Source organism: Strix uralensis, chromosome 1, assembly GCF_047716275.1.
Source record: "Strix uralensis isolate ZFMK-TIS-50842 chromosome 1, bStrUra1, whole genome shotgun sequence".
In the NCBI taxonomy this organism is placed as follows: domain Eukaryota; kingdom Metazoa; phylum Chordata; class Aves; order Strigiformes; family Strigidae; genus Strix; species Strix uralensis.
Window position 1 is genome coordinate 147344838 of NC_133972.1, and position 20708 is coordinate 147365545.

A 20708-nucleotide genomic window follows, 5' to 3' on the forward strand; every position below is an offset into this window, starting at 1 on the left:
AGATTACTGTGTGGTGAAGTATGGACTGGCTGTTATGCATACCTGTATATCTGTTTTCCCTTAAAAATTTTGATTTATTTGGGCGGTTGTAAATGATATGTTGCTTTGTGTCCTTGCTAACTAGGAGTACTTTATTAATTTAAAAATTACAACAAGGAACAATGTTTTTCAAGACTAGTGACAATGTTATCAACTCCAGATTTAATGACAATACAATTTTTCACTCATCAAAGTAATTGTTGGAGTAAAACAAAATTCCTGCACAAATTCTACATCAGCATGGAAATCCCAAAGACTTTGCATGTGCAGTTCTGTCTGCATCTAACAGGGCTTATTTTCAAGTATTAGTTGTAAGATGTTTGCACTCATGCATGCACACACCCATAGAGAGAAACCATCCTTTGTTATTGGTGAGGAACAGAAGTCTGTTGATATATCTAATCCTAGGAGTTCAGATACAAATCTGGGATCGACGAAAACTGTCCAGATTTAATGACTCTGCAAATATGAGGTGGGAAAGTCTCAATTACAGACTTTTTCAAACAGCTTCAGCATTTTGATGTGAGAAGTTTGAAGAATGGAGTGTATGTTCTTGTGTGTTCAGTGGTGGTTCTTTGGTTTCATAATAGGGTTTTTTTGACAGTTTAGCATATTCAGAGCTTCTAGTGCACCATGATTTTTTTTTTATTTTTTTTTTTTAATGGAACTAATCTCCTTTACACAAGTACCCATATTTGGGTATATTTTTGTACACACATAACTTATGTGTAGATATGTATTCTGATTTTTTTTTCCCAATAAATGCTATTACAGCTAGAGGTACTGAACACTGTATCAAAACTAAGCAGCCCCTGATAGCTGAGTAACTGAGTAGAAGGATTCCTGTCTACTTGTAATCACTGAAAGTAGGGAAAGGTCTATGTTGTGAAACATTTGGCACCCATAAAAGCCTTGATTATGAAGTCCTTGAACAGCACTTTCAAGCTAAAAGCATGAACACACACAAAACACAAAATTCACATTAAAAAAAAAAAAAAAGAAATCAATGCTTAGAGGTTTATTCCAGTGTACAGAAGTAAGATAAACCCATCTTGTGTTTCTTCTGTTTTTTGAAAAGTGTACATGATTAAAGGATGGGCAGGGCAAAGAGTAAGTATGCCTGCTGCCGTTAAAAGTGAAGGTCTGTCTTAAGCAATCTTTTCCTGCTCTTTTTTTTTTTTTTTTCTCTTTGCACTTCTAAGGGACACAACAGTGGATACCACCCAGTAGAATGAACAGTGGTACATCTGCCCTTGCGCTTTTCTCCCTATTGCATTTGGAAACAAAGTCTCATTTTTCTAAAGTTGTTTTGGATGGACAATGTTTCAGTATTGTTCATCTAGATAAATATATAAATAAAATGGAAATATTTAAAAAATATTCTTATTTTTATTGCCTACTGTAGAATAGTGATTGGGAAGACACTTCACCCATATGATGGATCTTATATTTTAACTTAAATTTCTTTGCCATCCAGAGATACAAAAAACTTAGAGGAAAGCCACTACCTCCTTGCTTCATATCAGATGACATTTAAATGCCTTCATGTTTAAAGCTCTTCCATGTTCTTATCACTTTGTGTCTGAGCACTTTGTATCGTACACAAGGTGCATGACGTTATTACAAGATCAAAAGTTACTTGGTGAAATGCCTTCGTTGAGAGACACTTTGCTGGGTGGACTAGCAAGAGGAGAAAGGAATAGCTTTGAAGAATGGTCATCACAAGGATTTTTGGCACTTCCCACGTGGAGCTGATAGCTTGCAGTCCGTCACTGCACTTTGAGCTTGTTATATTAAGTCTGAGTCTTCAGTTTACAGAGGGAATCTGTGAATGTTTGCAGCAGGACTTACTGCTACCTGGTGTTCTGCATTTTCTACATAAACAAGCTTTTTACTGTCATTTAGAAGACAAAACATTGATGGAGTAAAACAAATTTGCTAGCACCAGGGTTACTGAGGACTTCATGCCCTTTGACTGCAGCCAGAAAAGCTCCCCCCAGGAGAGGCAAGGCTGCTCTCCTAGGCTTGGCAGAGACATGCCTGCTCTGCTGGGCACTTCCCGCTTGTATTAGCATAGCCCAGCCTATATCGCACACACACCCACTAATACCTCATTTTGCCACTGGACTGAGGCCAAAACACAAGCATTACAGGGAATATAAAGCAGGAGGTTACTGGAAAGAATCACAAACTAATGTGAGACTAGACTAAATTTTTTGCAAAGAGCAGAAAATATGATCTTTGCTAGAAAAGATTCTTGAATTTCATGTAGTTGTTTATACAATTGAATTGTTTAATAAGTGTTTTTATTGAGTATAGTTAGAAAGCAGCTGCAGAAATCTTAAGTGCTTCTGTTATTTTTTTTTTTCTCTGTAGTTTTGGAACTGCAAAATCTCAGAAGAAAACTGTAGACTGACACAGATCAGGGTGATTCCTCAACTGTGCGCTCTTGTGGAAGAGGAACTGCTTTTGGGGGAGTGGGAATCATGACAGGAGCAAAAAGGAAAAGAAGTGCAGTCTGGAGGAAGATCCAGGCTGTTCGCTTTGAAGATATCAAAGTCTGGTGTATGAGAAGGCTGCCCATCTTGAAATGGGTGCCCGTCTACAATTGGAAGGAAAATTTGATTCCCGATACAGTTTCTGGGATGATGCTAGCCATCCAACAGGTGACTCAAGGTACAGTTAACTCATTTCAGATTCGTACTTTGAAATCTGGTCATGCTGAAATGGTCTGGTCTTTTTATTATTTTTTTTTTTCTTTCTTGTTTAATATTACCATAAATCTTTGGTTAAAACAAAGACATGCTTATATAGCTAATGTGGATTTAATCTAATAAAAATATAAGGAACAAATATATAGTCTTATGCATATATAGTGGATGTACAAATGTGGATAGAAATGCCTTGTGTTATTGTGCTAATTTCTATGAGCTGGAACTTTACTATATATCCCATGCCTTTGACATTTTTTCAAAGACTTAATATAGACGATAAGAAAGAAGTAACTCTATTCACACAGCTTATGGTTATATACAATGTTTTATCAGTTAAATGACCACCTTTTTCCCTATTTCATATGGAAAACAGAATATATCTATAATTGCATTGTAAGAGATGCTGTTCCAGAAGAAACATCGGCATTACAGTATTACCTATGGAAGCCCAGAGCACAGCAGGAGAAATTAACAACTTTCTGTGCATAAAGGGTGCTCCTGCCAGAGACATTACCCACGGGGAGGATCTGCCTGCATCTGCAGCTTGTGTACTTCAGCTTCTGTGTTGATTTAATGCTGTATTACATTACGTTTCTTTTCAAGCAGTGATACAAAGTAGGCGTGGAGCTAGACTCCGTTTAAAAAAAAAAAAAAGAAAAAGGAAAAAGTTCCAAAAACAAAAGCCTGCACAATGACCTGCAGAAACCTAAAGTCCCAGTAATCCGGGTTTGTAAAGTGATTGCTGCTGGGAAATAAATGTTTTTGTCGGGTTTTATGTGTCTTTGATAATGTCACCTTCTTTTGGCAATATTTTATATTTGTCTCTGGCAAGTCACAGCATCTTATCTGCCTCAGATGGACTTTAACACCTTCCCTTATATGAACTATATGTATTATTTCTTAACAATTTCCCATATTAGCTATGCTTAGCTATCATTCATGTTGTTAAATTATAAGCACTCCTTTAATCGGATTATGTTGGAGCTGGAAACAACCGATTTGTGTAAGTATTTATGCTTTTAAAGTAATTAGGAACATCTGCATTGGCATGATTTAACTTTTAAGAACCTTAATACCATAACACTGCAAAGTATCTAATTTCACTGGTATGTGCATATACAACAATTGTAATTAAAATACTGCTAATAACAGTATGTTGAAATTCATCAAAAGTATTAAGTTAAACAGCAGTTCTGCACTGCTGGTAGTTTTAGCCAGGATTTTCTTGTTTAAGTCTTGTACCAAGAAGTAATTTAAGTTAGTAATTTAAGAAGATCCAGTGAAGACAGAAAATACTTGTTTTGTTTTTCTATATTATTTTTAAGTACTCTAGAAATAATTTTATTCTTATTTTATGTTGTTTAAAAAAATACATTGGAACTCTTCCCTCCTGCTGACCTGTTTTTCCTTTCTCTCTCCTCACTGCTTCTCAAGATTTCATAATGATTTTAGAGGATGGAAAAGGAGGAGAGTTAAATACCAAAGAATTTTATAATGTTTGTGGTAAACAACTTGAACACAACATATTTATTTAGACCCTGCTTGCATTACCTCTTTTTCTAGTGTTGTAAGCCTTCCAGTTACCAGGACTATCCTTTAATGCTTTCACAGAGAGAGTTATGCAAGAAAATAAAGGTCCCATTTGCTATATAGCATGAAAGGAAAAGACCCCATATTTTGAGGTCTTATTGTGTCTGTTTCCTTCCACCCACAAAATAAACCAAGAAGTTTTATAATTAAATGAAAGACAGAAATTCTAACAGTGACAGGAAAAAATTAGTAACCAGTGATAACTGACATGCAGAGCACAGCGTCATTTGGTGTTGCAGCAACATGTTTAAGTAAATTCAATTATATGGAAATAAACTTGAGTTATGGAAGTATATGGAAAAATCTGAAGTTGTATTTATGTGCAACAGTTTTCTGAGTGATGAAACCTGCATACTCCAGGGTGGAGAGCAATCCAGTAGTTTGAGAATAATTAAGAAAGACCTTCCAACTAAGCTGTGTTTCTCACAGTTTCCTATTGTGGGATTTCTTATTGATCTGGCATTGGCTATGTTCAGATTATCCAGGTTGGCAGCTACTCTGATCTGGTGCAACGTGTCCATGTTCCAACTTCTAATCCAAATTTTAGATGATGTAGCTGACTTCCCTTTGTAAAGGAAGGAAGGAAAGAGGAAAGTCATTGTCCTTAGTGTGTTATAGTGAATGCAACAAAGATAATGCTCATAACTGCTCCTCACATAATTTTCAGAAATTGTTTCTGGAGAATTCCTATGCAATAACATAGGTTTTCATGTCTGCCTTATAAGTGAGAAAAACAAAAGAGCAAATTAATAGAAATAACAGCAATTAACATACGCAGATAAAGTTTGCTGCCAAAAAGTCTTTTATAAAGGTATAGGATAGTTCAGAATAGCTGTTCTTACGCCATCTTTTATTTTGGATAAAGTTCTAAAGGGTTACTACCATTCATCTTCTGATTTTCAGGATTAAAATTATTAGTTTCTAAATGTGACTTAAGCTTTCAAACTCCTGTAATATACCTTCAAGTCAGCTACTTGAACATTGAACCACTTGAGCTCATATATCAGTTTAGGTTTAAATGTCTTCCCTCATGACACACATAAACTAGAAACTATGTCCTGTGGTGACAGCGTCTAGGAATGGTGTACAAGAAAGGCATGTTACCTGAGTATTTAATTGTCTTTACTTCCATGTACAGTGTGGAAGAAATGGATCTTTAGAAGGTAAGGTGTTACCTTGCCTAACACTGAACTAGCATAAAACCATATGCCTCTGTGCCTAAGGTGTTATCCTTACTCTCTCACAATGTTATCCAATAAAGAATATAATAATTATGAAAGAATCCATAAGAAATTATGTAATTTCTGCAGAGAGTGAATCTTCTCATGCTACTTTTCAGATATTTGAAACCTGTTTAAAACATGCCCAAGTCATATTTGACCATTCAGAGGGAATCCATTGATCAATAGCATTCAGTTCAATTAATGGATCCAGTATTGAGATGGGGGAGAGGAGACCAAGGAGTGTAGGAAGATGGGAAGGAAAGGCATGGGGTTATCATGATGTGGCGCTTGGCATTTGTGATGAAAGAGTCATTGTTGAAACCAAGCACTCATTCTCCAGGTGTTCCTATAGTTGTTTCATTGTCTGTTAAAAATGCCAAATTAATCTTAATTCGTAAGTTCCAAAATTCACTGCTGAACTCTGCTGTCCTACATACCTATTGAGACAATACTTGTATGGTCTCTGCGTATGTCCTCTAATTTTAGAGTCCTTTAGCTAATTCCACAGAAGATAGAGAAAGAAGTGTTAAAGATAGTTAAGTTTCTACAAATTTTATGAAAATGGACGTTGGGAACAGATCCTACAAGATCTAAAAAGTGGTAAGAGAAACTCATATCTTGTTAGGCATTAGATAATCTGTGTAGAAAAAACCCAACCAAACAAAAAACCAAACACCAAGACCCCACCCCAAAAACTGCCAACCAACCAACCAACCAACAAAACCAACAAAACAAACCCCACACCAGTTGCTGGAGCTTACACTGTCTCAGACCGCAAAGTCACTCAGCCACGAGTCAAAAACAGTAAAAGAAATTAGGCTTCATTAGTTCCAGCTATCATTTCATATTAGTTCTAACTATCATTTAATAATACAGAGCTCAAGACCTTATTTTTCAGATATAGAATCCTTATTTTTACTCTGATACCTAAGGTTGAAAAATAAGCTTTGAATCTAAAATGAACTTTGTTATCCAATTTGCTATATACTTTCACAGACAGTTAAGAAATTTGAACTTTCATGTTTTGGTAATCACTACATAATTTGTCTGTGTTTCTCAAAAATCTGTTATTGATAGACTAGAGCAAGATGTCTTTAAATTAACAAATAAGTCCTTAATTTGCTTCTTGGACTACCACTTCATTGTTCTCTTCCCTTTCCCTTTAAAACTTATTAATACCCCATCAATGGTCATCATATAAAGATTTTTCTTTCAATTTCATTCTGTGTTCCTCACCCATACACACAAATTCAATTGCTAGATCCATGTTGATGTCTCATAAGTGCCTCATGAGGTTTTTTTTTCTCTCCAAATTGAAATTTTGCTAATGAAACAAAGGTTCTGCAGTGTAGGTATCTAATTCTCAGCAAGCCATTCTTGCGTTCCTTACTAGTCAATGGAGATCTAGTTGATAAGAGTTAGTGAAATTTATGATGTTCAATCTGCTTGTGGGAGGTCGTGAATGACTGCCTCTACATCACTTTTCTTCTCTCAATCACTTATTAGACTGTCTTTATCTTGACCCACAAGTTTTCTCACTTTTGCTTTTCTGATTCTTTCCCCCATCCTTTGAGGAGGAGTGAGTGAGTGGCTGGATGAGTGCTTAGCTGCTGGCCAGGATCACAACCCACCACAGGTGTGAGTCATCTGACTAAATCTAATCGTATACTTTACTAAGGTTGATTGATTACATTGCTAAGATTTCCACGGAGTGTAACAGGGGACTGGCTCAGGTGTAGACGCAGATGATATAGACATCAAAATTTAGGTGAGATGTGTCTCAGCCATTATATCGTGGCATTGTGGGTAATAAACTCTTCATGTTCAACATGGTTAAAGGGAGGTCTTACTGTTTTCTTTCCTGTAACTCATTCTTTGACCTGTCACAATAATACCAGAATTCTTTTTTGTGGCTTTTTCATGTGACCTGGACACCACCTACTTGTACAAGAAGTGTGCTTTGATTAAGCTGTGTCTGAATTTTTCTCAGTTTCCTTGCATGATATTAAGATGCATTATGATGCAGTCTTTCCATGTAGCTAAATCTCATAAAGCTGTCATCGTGCTTTTGCTGTAGCCTTCTGAATGTGTGCTATAGTCCCTTCATATCTCATCAGAATGCAGCTGCTTAGCTCATTTTCACAGTCTGTGGTAACTTTTTATTGCACTAAGCAAATTATTCATCTTTACTTTCAAGACCTTTCATAGGTGATCTTTCCTGGCATCATTTATTCATTACCAAACTGTTGATCCATCTCTCATTTTGCTAGCCTTCTTCATCCAATCTTGTCTTTTCAAACAAATAGCTTTGTGCCTTCTCTCAGGATTTAAATTATGTTGGTTGGTACATCACATCTCAGTATTTGCTTTTGGATTGTTACTTAGAATGTGTGTGTTTGTTTTGTTTGTTTGTTTTGGTGGGCTTTTTATGGGCACAACTATGTATACTATTCACAAAGAATGGCATCTAGAAACCATGTAGGTAATGCTGCAACCTATCAGTAAGCTCCTCTGACTGTCATGTACTGTAAAAAAGTAAGTCTGAGTTTGTCTAAAAAATTCTATACAAATATACCCTTTGTTGTGCAGCTGAGTTCATCACCAGAGAAATTATCCCCAATTCTGTGAATATGTGTATTAGTGTACATAATTTATTTACGTACATCAGTTCTCTGTGTAGTTAGGGGACACAAATGTATCTGAAGTATTTTGGTTAGGACAGGACACTATATAATGTGAAAATTAAGTGCTCTGCTTAACACCTGAAGTTGCCTTACTCTTTCTGGATGTAAATTCCTAATGAAGGTACCTAACTTCATACAATGTCAACCCTTCCCCCTAAGCTGCTTCTGAGAGCTCGCTTGAGGTTTTGATAATTATAACCCTCTTCTGCAAGCTGTTAATGACCAGAGAGACTCCTGCTTAGACAAATACATGACTTAATTTTGTCATTCACTGGGTGATGAGAATACTTGCACCATGCACTTTTTGTTATAGCATCTTGGAGCTCTTTACACTGTCCAGTAACAGAAAAATATATGGGGAGGGAAATTAGAAACACAAAAGTCCTTTTTGTTGAAACACAGAAATGACTCATCCAGTGCTGTATTGACAGTTTAAGGTGCAAAGTTTAAGTTTCAGTGGTTCAATATTAATAGAATAATATGAATGTCCAACATCACAACTGAGTTAGACCCTTCCAAAAAAAACCCAAAACCACAAATGTTTTTTCAGCCTTAGAAAACAAGAAAATGAAAGAATGACATGGTACTTTCTGCTTAAGTATTTGGTATAAACTGAAGCCTCAGTACAAAATTTGTACTTTGTCTTAGTTTTCCTGAAGGATGATAACTTTGCCCATGTGGGAAATGGTCAAGCACATGGATGTGTAACCAAGATTAAACATAGAAAACAAAACACACTCAAATCAAGGGCTGAGATGGGTAATCATCAGGATTTTGAAAGAATAGGTAAGTGATATTGCAGATCCGGTAACAAGTATCTTTGATGATTCTGTCAAATTTGGAATGATATTCTATGACTGGATCATAGCGAGTACAGTATTGTATCCAAGTTACAAGTCTGCATTGCTGATGAGGGACTGGACCAGATGCAAGCAATGGAGGTATATTTCCCTTTAATAATAATAAAATAATATTTGCATGTATAGTCATAAAGGATGACAGAGTGATTGATTCTGCAAGGCTCTAGGACAGCTAGTGGGTTTTGCTTCAGATTTATATACACATTCTAAAGACAACTCTGCTGATGCTCTCAGGTAGGGGTAGTTTTAATGCTCTGCTGGAAAATAATTAGCCTATTTGAAAAGAATTCATTGTTAGGTGGGTTAGGAGCTGCAAAGAAGCTGATGACTACAGGTAGTGCTGACTGTTGATCCATTGTCTGAAATATAGTGTGTAATTTTGTTTGCCTCTGTTCATGGAAGATGATTTCAAACTTCAATAGAAGAAAAGGCTAGGAGAAGGATCAGGAAAACAAAGATTATATTTGTGAGAAGACTTAAATGGATTGGACAGGTTAATTAAAACCTGATGTTTTTTCTTATCAGGAAAGGCATTTAAAGTAAAAGTTACAGCACATGAACAAATGAGTATAAAGTAGCATGAATATCTTTAGACTTAAAATTGGAAGTAGTTCTAAAAATACTCCATTGAAACACTGGGATAAGAAGATGTATCTCATCACATAATTCCATTCATAGATGTACTAAATCACATATTTGCCTGTCATAAGAGGGAACAGAACACAGGTCACAAGGGAGTTCCTTCACAAGTTTATGTTTCCTTTCAATATCTCCTGCTGCTCAAAAAACTGGGAAGTTTTGAACTGAGGTGTATCTATTAATAAGTTAAGACAAATGTGTGGGTTTTTTTCAAAGTAAAATACTGTCACTGTATTTCTGGATTCAATCTTTATCTTGCTAAGTTCCTGATATTTGGCTGGATTCATAAACATTATGCTATTTGTTTTGACATATACATGTGTCCATGTGCTATACTGCATATAGTCAAAAGTTGCCCATGTGGAAGCATGAGGATGTAAGATTTGGCCTTTGAAATTTGTCATATTTGGGACTATGACACTGTTTGTGATATTTTTTTAAAATACATTTTTTTATAGTCAGCTAGCACATGGATATACTTTATGTAGCATTTATATGTAGTATTATACATTTGCTGCCTTTCGTATGACCTATCATGAATTAGAAATGCTTTGGCTTGAGCGGGTTTTGGTGGGCTGTTTTTTTGGGGGGTGGAGGGCCCTTGAGATATATTTCCTCTACAAGTGAAATATGTAGATGGCATCTGATGAAATCAGTATTGTTATTCCTGCCAACTTATTTTTTCATTCTGCGAGCCCAGTAATAACTCCCTGAGGACTGATGTGTTTTGTATGTTTTAATTAAAGTTAATTTAATCTCAAACTGGATTTATTGCTGAACAACTAATTCCTTAACACTGGCTGGAGACCTTGCCATTAAAAAAATGAACTATACTGCCTTCATGCATTCCAGAACTGGTGCCCAGTGTTTTGGAAGGCATCATGCCAAAAACTTATATATGTATTTTTTTTTAGCTTTTCATGGAGGAACCCCAGCTGTGTCATCTCAAGGGCGATGGTTGCTGGGGCTTTTTTTCAGGCTCTGACCATAAATGTAGACATAAATATACTCTGAGCAGACTAACTGGAGCTAATAATTTTATTAAGGGGTAGAGCTGTCTTGTAAATATACATCTGGCATGCAAATAGCATGTGTAGATGAAATTGAATAAGCATATTTAGAAACAGAGCCAGAAAAATCTCCCAGAGAATGCATCGGAGAATCCATGTAGTTCATAAATGATTTTGGAAGAGATTGTCCAGCTGAACTCTGTTATAGTTCTCCCATATAAAGAATAACAATGTAAGCTGATCATGAAATGTAACATGTTAGTAAGTAAATGTAGGGCAATGTTTCATATTTGTACAGCTTTGCAGCAGAGGAGAAAGGCACTGATGCTGCTGTGCATGCAATATTTCATTTCTAATGTCTATTAAAATTCTTCCAAGTTACACATGTGCTAATACAGACCTGTCTGACAGACTGCTAGAAATGTGAATTCAGCTTCTGAACAACCTCAGAATCCTTTGGAGCTTAATGTCCAGGTATACTTGTCTTAGTATGACCAGATAAGCTGCGCAAATGTGCGATCCTGGGCCTGGGGGGTGCCTGAGCACCATGGACAGAGACTGACAAACCCAGGAAATGTTGATTCCCTGAAGGAAGAAGAAATGACTTCACCTAGAATATTCCAGATCAGAGAGATCAGGAAAAACCTTAGTGCTCAGATCCCTGGCCACCAATTTGTCAAAATGGATGCCCTTTTCATAGATTTCAAAAAGTCCAGTTCATCTTGATTCAGGCCTGTCATCAGTCATTTATGGTCTTTGTTTCTCCACAGTGTTGGTGCTTCTCAAAAGACTACCTCATAGTTACCTGCTTGCCATTTGCTGTTTATTCTTGCTGAGATGCAGAGGAATTTTCCTATAATCTACTTTCAAAATGCCTCTTTAATTTTATTTTGGAGATGGCTAGATGCTTCAGGTATTATGGCTGACCAGTGTATAATACTTTATAGAATTATAAAATTTCTGTGGTGTTCAGATATAGTGTCAAATCCATTCTAAAGAGCTCTAAATATTTAATCTCTGATTATCTGTCAAAAGTCATAGCTTTTTTCCATGATCTCCATTAAAAGAAAAGAAAATACGACATTTGTATTTTCGGTCTCATTTGGGTGTGTTCAAGCTTTTTTATGTACAGAATATCAAGCTATTGAATAGAGAATTCATAAACAGATTCACAGAATCATCTAGGTTGGAAAAGACCTTGAAGATCATCTAGTCCAACCATTAACCTAACATTAACAGTTCCCAACTACACCATATCCCTAAGCGCTATGTCAACGCAACTCTTGAATGCCTCCAGGGATGGGGACTCCACCACCTCCCTGGGAAGCCCATTCCAATGCCTAACAACCCGTTCTGTAAAGAAATGCTTCCTAATATCCAGTCTAAACCTTCCCTGGCACCACTTGAGGCCATTACCTCTTGTCCTATCGCTTGTTACTTGGTTAAAGAGACTCATCCCCAGCTCTCTGCAACCTCCTTTCAGGTAGCTGTAGAGGGTGATGAGGTCTCCCCTCAGCCTCCTCTTCTCCAGACTAAACAACCCCAGTTCCCTCAGCTGCTCCTCATATGACATGTGCTCCAGACCCTGCACCAGCTTCATTGCCCTTCTTTGGACACACTCAAGTAATTCAATGTCTTTTTTGTAGTGAGGGGCCCAAAACTGAACACAGTAATTGAGGTGCGGCCTCACCAGTGCTGAGTACAGGGGTAAGATCACTTCCCTGTCCCTGCTGGCCACGCTATTTCTGATACAAGCCAGGATGCCATTGGCCTTCATGGCCACCTGGGCACACTGCTGGCTCATGTTCAGCCAGCTGTCAATCAACACCCCCAGGTCCCTCTCTGACTGGCAGCTCTCCAGCCACTCCTCCCCAAGCCTGTAGCGCTGCTGGGGGTTGTTGTGGCTGAAGTGCAGCACCTGGCATTTGGCCTTATTGAAACTCCTACAGTTGGCCTTAGCCCATCACTCCAGCCTGTCCAGATCTCTCTGCAGAGCCTCCCTGCCCTCGAGCAGATCAACACTCCCACCCAACTTGGTGTCATCTGCAAACTTACTAAGGGTGCACTTGATTCCCTCGTCTAGGTCATGAATAAAGAGGTTAAAGAGGAGTGGCCCCAAAACCGAGCCCTGGGGGACACCACTCATGACCGGCTGCCAACTGGATTTAACTCTGTTCACCACAACTCTTTGGGCCCAGCCATCCAGCCAGTTTTTTACTCAGCAAAGCGTGTGCCCATCCAAGCCATGAGCAGCCAGTTTCACCAGGAAACGAGTCATGAAGTCAGCTTGTTTCTTTTACTGTAATACTTGCATATCCTTTCTATTGAACATCAAAATGCAGTCAGTATCTGGAGATCTGCAAAGTGGCAGTATAGAACAGTGTCTTCTTGAATATACATTTGATGTAGCTGTCAGATGGTACACTGGGAGAGTTGCATTTCAGATACTGTGAAATACTGTGGATTCAGGTACTCTGACTAATAGAGTTGAGATGCTTAATTCTCACCAGACTGAAGGAGACAGTTGCATGGGAAGGAACTGCACTGAAGCATCCTTCAAAAAAGAGAGAGTGGTTGCTAAGTCAACATTGTGTGGTTTCTGAAAGATTTATGATACTTTTTTCTGAATCTGTCCTCCCATCTTTCTTTTACATTCTTCATTTGCCTCAGGCTTTGAATGACAGAAGAACTAAGGAATGATTTTAAGCTCTTGGTACTTTGTCTTAACTGACAGAAGGTACAATCCAAATGTGTAGCCCCAGCAAATGGTGCCATTAGGAAACAGAGATCTTGCAAGCATGAGGTGTATGTGTGCACTATTGAGAGAACCAGTACTGAGCTTTCTAGTTTTTGGAGGTAAATGACATTATTTCTAAAGGATCATTTTGTGTTGATAGCTTTTAACAAGCCAGTGTCAAAGAATCTTCCAGAATTGTAGATTTGCATAGGAAAATTGTTCAGAAATATAATACTGGAAATGTTTTCTGTGGTTTTGTTTTTTTCTGGAGTTAGCTATCCTGGAGTTACAAATTAAAGCCTGCGATATGAATCATTGGGTGTCTGATTTGTTGGTTCTCCAAGAAGGATTGATAGGAGACTCATTAAATATGTGTTAATTCTACATTTTAGGGCATCTACAGGAAATACCTTTCTTACTACATAATTCAGCTTTGTGAACAAAGGGAGAAATATTTTTTTTCTGAAACGTCAGAGAGTGACCACAACTGCAGATAGCATTTTGAGTGGTATAAGATGTATTAGTGTCATTTTGGGTACCTTAAACTTGGGGCCTGACCATTTAATATAGTCACATATAAGAATAAAAGGTTACAATAACAAAAAGTTATTTGAATATATACACTACCAGAAAAGCTTTTACATTTATACCTTTTCACAGTGAATATTACATGATACAGATTTTGAAACTCCTCAAATTAATTATAGATTTACTACTTTTCCTGCTTCTTCATTTAATTTTCTGGTTTGCATATCATATTTCCAAACAACATGGTATAGCTTTCTGTGGAACGGCTGGAAAATAACGGACATATTATGAGCGATCCAAACCGAGGGGCCTCACTGTAACAGCAAGCTGCAGCTGTGTTCAAGGACAAAAACAGAGATGGCCTGAGAAACTACATTCATTCCCAAGAGATAAAGATGTTGTAATGTCGAAAACAGGGGGTCTACCTGGGGGGAGAGCAGCGCGTGGACACCACACCGGGACCAATCATAGGGGGCAAAAGGGTGCGTGAACAAGTAGCTTTAGCCTATTAGCAATAAGATAGCGGCACGTGAAGCTTGAGATAGAGTATAAATTACTGTGTAACCTTTAATAAAGTGGCATCAACTTGATCAAATTGGTCGTCTAAGTTGTGTCCGAGACTTCCGCATCGGCAGCTTTCCTCAGAACATATGTATGTATTATGAACATATTTCCAGATGCAGAAAATTGTTAACTAGTTGACTATACTCTGATGAGTCATAGCTATTTCTATGGAAAAATATTTTTTTCATTGCTGTAGTTTTGGCACTAGTCTAATTAGCAGAAACTATCAAATTAAACTGGGACCCTTCTGCTGTGGTAGGACATGGCCTTGTTTCTATTTGTACCAAGCTTGCTATTTTGTAGTTATCTTGCATTTGACATTTACCAACAGTAGTGCAACATCTCTTGCTTTTCAGCATGGTGTGCCGGAGGACTGTTATGCATCTGGTGCTAGTCAGAGAGCATGGTTTTCAATGTTATCTTATGATAAGGAGGTAGTTAAAGCAAAGAACCACAATATTAATGTACTGTATCTGAACTTACTGTTCATTCTTTGTTTGCATTTCTTTCCATGGAATTTATATTCTTATTTGAAAACCTTAATGTCACTGCCATGGAGGCTTCTCCATATTAGCAGTGAAGATTATGTGGGATCCTTATTTTATGATCTATTTCTTTTGAGTGTTATTACTGTTTGGAAGGAAAAAATTAAAATAATGTTTCCTACCATTTGACTAGTTCTACAGCATATGGAATGCATTGTTGTTTAATATGAAAATTAATGAAATGAGCTGAAATATACTACTGATTATATCTTTAAAAGTATTTAAACCTTTAGAACATTATGTGCCTAATCAGAAAACCTGAAGTCTTTACTAATTCTGTTTTGTAATGCCTATCTGCTCTTGCACACAATTGACATGCTTCAGTAATGGTAGCAAAAAGTTAACAAACAGAGCTAGAACTGTTTGTTAGACTGGTAATTTTATCTCTGTCCTGACTGCCATGACTTCACTGTGAAAAAAACGAGACAAGGCTTCTAGAAATTTAGTACAAAAAGATTGTGAATAGTCTACGCATGAAAGGAAGAAAACAAGGGCTGGATTTATCTGCCTGTAAACAAGAGATACTTCTCAGCAACAAGTCTGTAAGTAAAGCAAAATTCCTGTTGGATGCTGGGGGTTTGCTGGGCAGGGTAACCCTTTTTCCACAGTTTTACAGGACTCATGCCAGATTTCTGTTGGCCAGTTCTTATGACCATAAGGGTTCATTCAGGTTGTGCTTTGTTCCTCTCAGCCTGGCTCAAAGAGCTGAACTGAGATGTTGACACATTTTCTGTGTGTGTGATCTAGGGCTGGGTTGAGCTTCTTGTCCTCTACCCACAACATGTACAGTTTATGCTGGATCAAACACAGTCTGTCCATAATTGTCAAATGTTTCAGATTCAGAAGGTCTTAGGAAACATAAAAACAAACTAAACACATGTAGAGAAGCGAGAATAGGCTTTTATAGGCAGATGGTGACAGAATATTTTGTGGTAGCTGAACCCTTGTTTTCCTTGTAAATATTGAGAGGAAAGAACAATGTATACTGTTCTTAATCCTGGATTAATTGGAAATATTGAATAGTAAAAGAGCTAGTAGTCCCTCTTCTGGAAATATTTTAGCTTAGCCTGCGGTGTGTTACTGTACCCTTCAGTTTTGTTTTGTACAATTTCTAAGCTAACCTCCTCTTGAACTGAATGATAAAGTTACTTAGGGTGAAAATCTGTTAAAAGTGAACTGTGTAGATTTTATAATGAAAACTTCAAGGTCCAAAGTTAATGCAATTGAAGCACAAACCTAAAAATGATATGAACATAATCTGTTTTCTGCAAAATGAACTTGATATTTTAAAGCATATCTTTCAAAACTGTTAACCTTCCTAGCAAAGAGGGAATTTTTGTGCTTCCCTTGTAGTAACTGATGGAGTCCAAACATTTGAAAAAAAAAAAAAATACAAGGAGAAGAGCATGCAAAGGAACTCACTGAGGTGAGTTCACTATGCATTGTGTAGCTGTTCTGCAGTGTGTGAACAGGAATTTTTGGAAATAGGAATGTTTCCAGATGAAAATGTACTATATTTGTAATTCTCTGCTTCAGTGTTAGAGAATTCCTTTTATTTAGTGAGTATGTTAAACATAGAGAATTTTGCAGATCACCTTAACTAGAATTTATAGATCTCTTCCCAATAGTGCTTGTAAAGTACATACCTGGCTCAGCATTCAGTACCAAATCTTGTGTATTTCCCTTATGCTTGTCCACACAGAAAGATAATTTGATTTCAATTATGTTATAATTAAAGTGTGGCTGAAGTTATACAGATTTTGCTGGTTCCTTTACTTTTTGAAGAGTAAAATAAATTAGCCTTGCATAATGTTTTTTTGCAAGACTGGAATATCTGTCTGAGTAGTACCCTACTAGCGAATTTATGACACAATTATTGTTTGGTTTTGGTTTTGTTCATAAAAAGGTTATAATGAAAGAGCTGTTCAATGTTGAACAAGCCTTAAAAATTTCATTCTCCTTTTTCTCTATTTTTTTCCCCATGCTCACTTTTGTCTGGATAGGGTCATGCAGTTCTCTTCTGTGCTGCTTTTATTCTTCTTGAGCACACCCTTCTGTGTTGCTCTTTGGTCAGAATCTTCTTTTGCATCTATTGATCATGTGAACATGGATGTAGAACTATAATTTCAAAGATATTTCTGGTTCATGATAGTGGTGTGCTAAGAGAAAAGCAGAAATGATGATCAGTAGATATGCTAATTAAAAGGCAAAAGAGCAATGAAGTCCATTTCTGTTTAAAAGAAGGCATCAAAGTTTTAAGACAGACATGTTTTAAAGTATCTTCTCTACTCTCCAAGTCATAACTGATAGTGCTACTTTGCTGAGCTCAGTGTGGATGAAGGTGATCCATGTAAGGTCCATATCAGGAAAATCTTCACTGTGATATTTTTCTAAGAACAGGTGAACTGCTAGGCCTTGTCTGTTTCACAGGGAACTTGACACTTTTGGTCTTTTGGCATTTTATTGTCTCCCCCCACCAAGTGCTCTTTGGTACAGACTCAGATGCAAATTCAAGAAGCAAGCTCTTGAATCAAAATGCTCAGAATTGCTACTGAAAGCCTATAAGCAAAGATACTCTTTGGCACCCTCCATATTAAAAACCCCGTACACCAGTGTTTCAGGTAACAAATGCTTTCTGGAGCAGTCAGGAAAGTTTGGTGAGAACAATTAATCCTACACATTTAAGTTTCTTTGGAGATTTCAAATGTATACAGAGGGAACTCAGTTTCATAGATCTGAATCACCTCTGTCACAGACCATGAATGGTCATCCTCCCAGTACACACACATATACACTAGCTTAGACTAGACACTCAGATTGAAGGTGGACTTCAGAAAGGCACCTTGTATGTGACACAAGCCAATCCTGTCTTCCCTGCTGCATGACAAGAAATTCACCAAGATTTATGGAGCAACTCTGCCAGACAATTTCGCCTACTCTTAGTTTCTAGGAGTGAAAATGAGAAATGACAGTAGAGGCTGTTGGTCTGAAGCATAGTCTGGGCAGTCTCTCTGCTGACTTGCAAGAAGTCAATGCAGACTTGCTTGCCATCTTAGGTATCTGAAGTTGAACAGCAACTAAAGCTGCTGCTTTGCAGGAATGTCTCTGTTAAAAGATGATTTCTTGACATATTCTGAGACTTTCAAAGAAAAAGATGAATGCTGTCCTCTATAGCTAAGCAATGAAAGTAACTAGTAAGTCTGTAAAGTTAAATCCTAACCAATTCAGTTCATTCTCCATCTCAACATGAAAGTCAAATACTTTCTGTTTCTGACAGCTTTATGTAACCAAAAAAATGTTAATATCTAAAGGATAAAAAAACCCTAGGCACCTAAAGACAATGAACTCTGAAATATTTTTTTGTTTAAGAAATTAGAAGAAAACAGACTGAAGGGGCTCAATCCAAACCAAAATTATAGGTTTTGAACTGTTTGTAAGAAATAACCATCTGACCGCCTGGAGCCCTGGCAGTCTCAAACCCATGTTTGTGAGGGTGGGGGTGAAACAATGCTGCCTCCTCCTGTGAGGATGGTCTATTAAAAAAAAGTTTGGGACCACTAATGGAGACAACCTGGAAACATGGTAGCTGATGCCATAGGTTGTATCTGTGCCCTGTTTGTTTCTGCTGGTGACCAAGACTCAGAAGAAAGTGTGAGGACTTTGATAACAGACAATAGATGAAAAACCTTACACAATTCTTCCTGATCCTCATTTTACAGTAGTTGGCTTATGCTCTAAGTTTTTGTAAATGAAGGTGGGTTTTTTCTTGTTCTTAATAAAATTGTAGATATTTTCTCATTAAAAAAAATTTAATACAGAACAGGTTTATCTTCATATAGTGAAGTAATTCCATTTAACTTTCTATAGGGCTGGCCTTTGCGGTTCTGTCTTCAGTCCATCCAGTTTTTGGTTTATATGGCTCTTTCTTCCCTGTCATTATATATGCCATATTTGGAATGGGACATCATGTTGTGACAGGTAAGTGTCTATTTGCTAAAAAAATTTTCAGAAAAAAGGAATGGGAAACTGAACTTTTTGTTATAAGATCAATGGAAGGAAAATTATCTAAGACTAAACAGAAATAAGATGTTTTTGTGCTTCTTTTTACAACTATTTTTGCCAGTTTAAGTACTTTAAAGAGCCTCATTAAGAATATATTGGAGTTACTCCTGCCATTATAATTTAATATTGCATTGACACTTCCTTTGTAACTGTAGTTTACTAAGGGCTTTTGTATTTTAACTCTACTTTAGAAATCTGCTTCAGGCTATGATTTTAACAAAGAGCTCAGCCAACAAGATATATGCAAACAGGAATGAAAAAGGCTCAGCTGCTTCTTAAACTGTAGAAAACACACATTACTTCTCACCTCTCTAAAACACAAACCTTGCATGTCTCAGAAAAAAACTTCCTGTGCCTATTACCTGCTATTGTATTAAAGATAGAGATTCTCCAAATGAGTTCAATACAACTCCTGTCCACTTGCAGAGTAATTAGGTAGGCAGCAAAAGGTGCTCCCTGGCTACTATGCTAGTAGTTATGAATTACATGTTTACCCTCAGCAGAGCCAACAGCAGCTGCAAGAGTTGAATGACTTTGATCTCCTAATAGGTTGGTGATGCTCTGTTTCTGACCCCAAAGAACAAAAGTTATAGATGGTTGCCACCATATCCTAGGTTGCATCAAGAGAAGTGTGGCCAGCAGGTTGAGGGAAGTGATTCTCCCCCACTACTCCGCTCTTGTGAGACCCCACCTGCAGTACTGTGTCCAGCTCTGGGGTCCCCAACATAAGAAGGACATGGACCTGTTGGAGCAAGTCCAGAGGAGGCCACAAAGATGATCAGGGGCTGGAGCACCTCCCTTATGAGGACAGGCTGAGAGAGTTGGGGTTGTTCAGCCTGGAAAAGAGAAGGCTCTGGGGAGACCTTACAGTGGCCTTCTAGTACCTAAAGGGGGCTGCAGGAAAGATGGGGAGGGACTCTTTAAAAGGGAGTGTAGTGATAGGATGAAAGGTAACAGTTTTAAGCTAAAAGAAGGTAGATTTAGATTAGCTATAAGGAAGAAATTCTTTACTGTGAGGGTAGTGAGACACTGGAACAGGTTGCCCAGAGAAGCTGTGGCTGCCCCCTCCCTGGCAGTGTTCAAGGCCAGGTTGGACGGGGCTTTGAGCAACCTGGTCTAGTGGAAGGTGTCCCTGCCCATGGCATGGGGGTTGGAACTAGATGATCTTTAAGGTCCCTTCCAACCCAAACCATTCTATGATTCTATGATTCTATGATGGGAATTGGAAATAATACTCATGAGATTGAACCACAGATTCTTTGGTGTGCAGTAGTGGACACTTGGTGGCCTCTGAAGTTTGTGGGAAGGATGAGACAGACCCAGTAGTCAAGCACAGTAGGACTGGGTAAAGGGGAACAGCTTCTGTGGTTGTCAGAAGATTTCAGCAGGGAGGAGGTACATTTTCCTTGTGGAGTAGAAAAACTGAAAGGAGGAAAGATGGTTCTGGGTAATCACACATAGAATGAACGCTGCAGAATCCGATTGCTTGAGTGTATGCACTGACAAATGTTTT

At 37.7% G+C, this 20708-nt stretch overlaps 1 protein-coding gene across 1 annotated transcript in view; it reads left to right on the forward strand.

Annotated features, from left to right (window-relative positions):
* The first annotated feature begins 2525 nt into the window (after window positions 1–2525).
* Window positions 2526–20708, forward strand: part of SLC26A7 (solute carrier family 26 member 7) — a 71117-nt gene continuing 52934 nt past the window's right edge. The window contains exons 1-2 of the mRNA XM_074894158.1: window positions 2526–2715; window positions 19001–19111. Coding sequence (XP_074750259.1) covers window positions 2526–2715; window positions 19001–19111 — 301 coding nt within the window. The remainder of the gene's footprint in view (window positions 2716–19000; window positions 19112–20708) is intronic.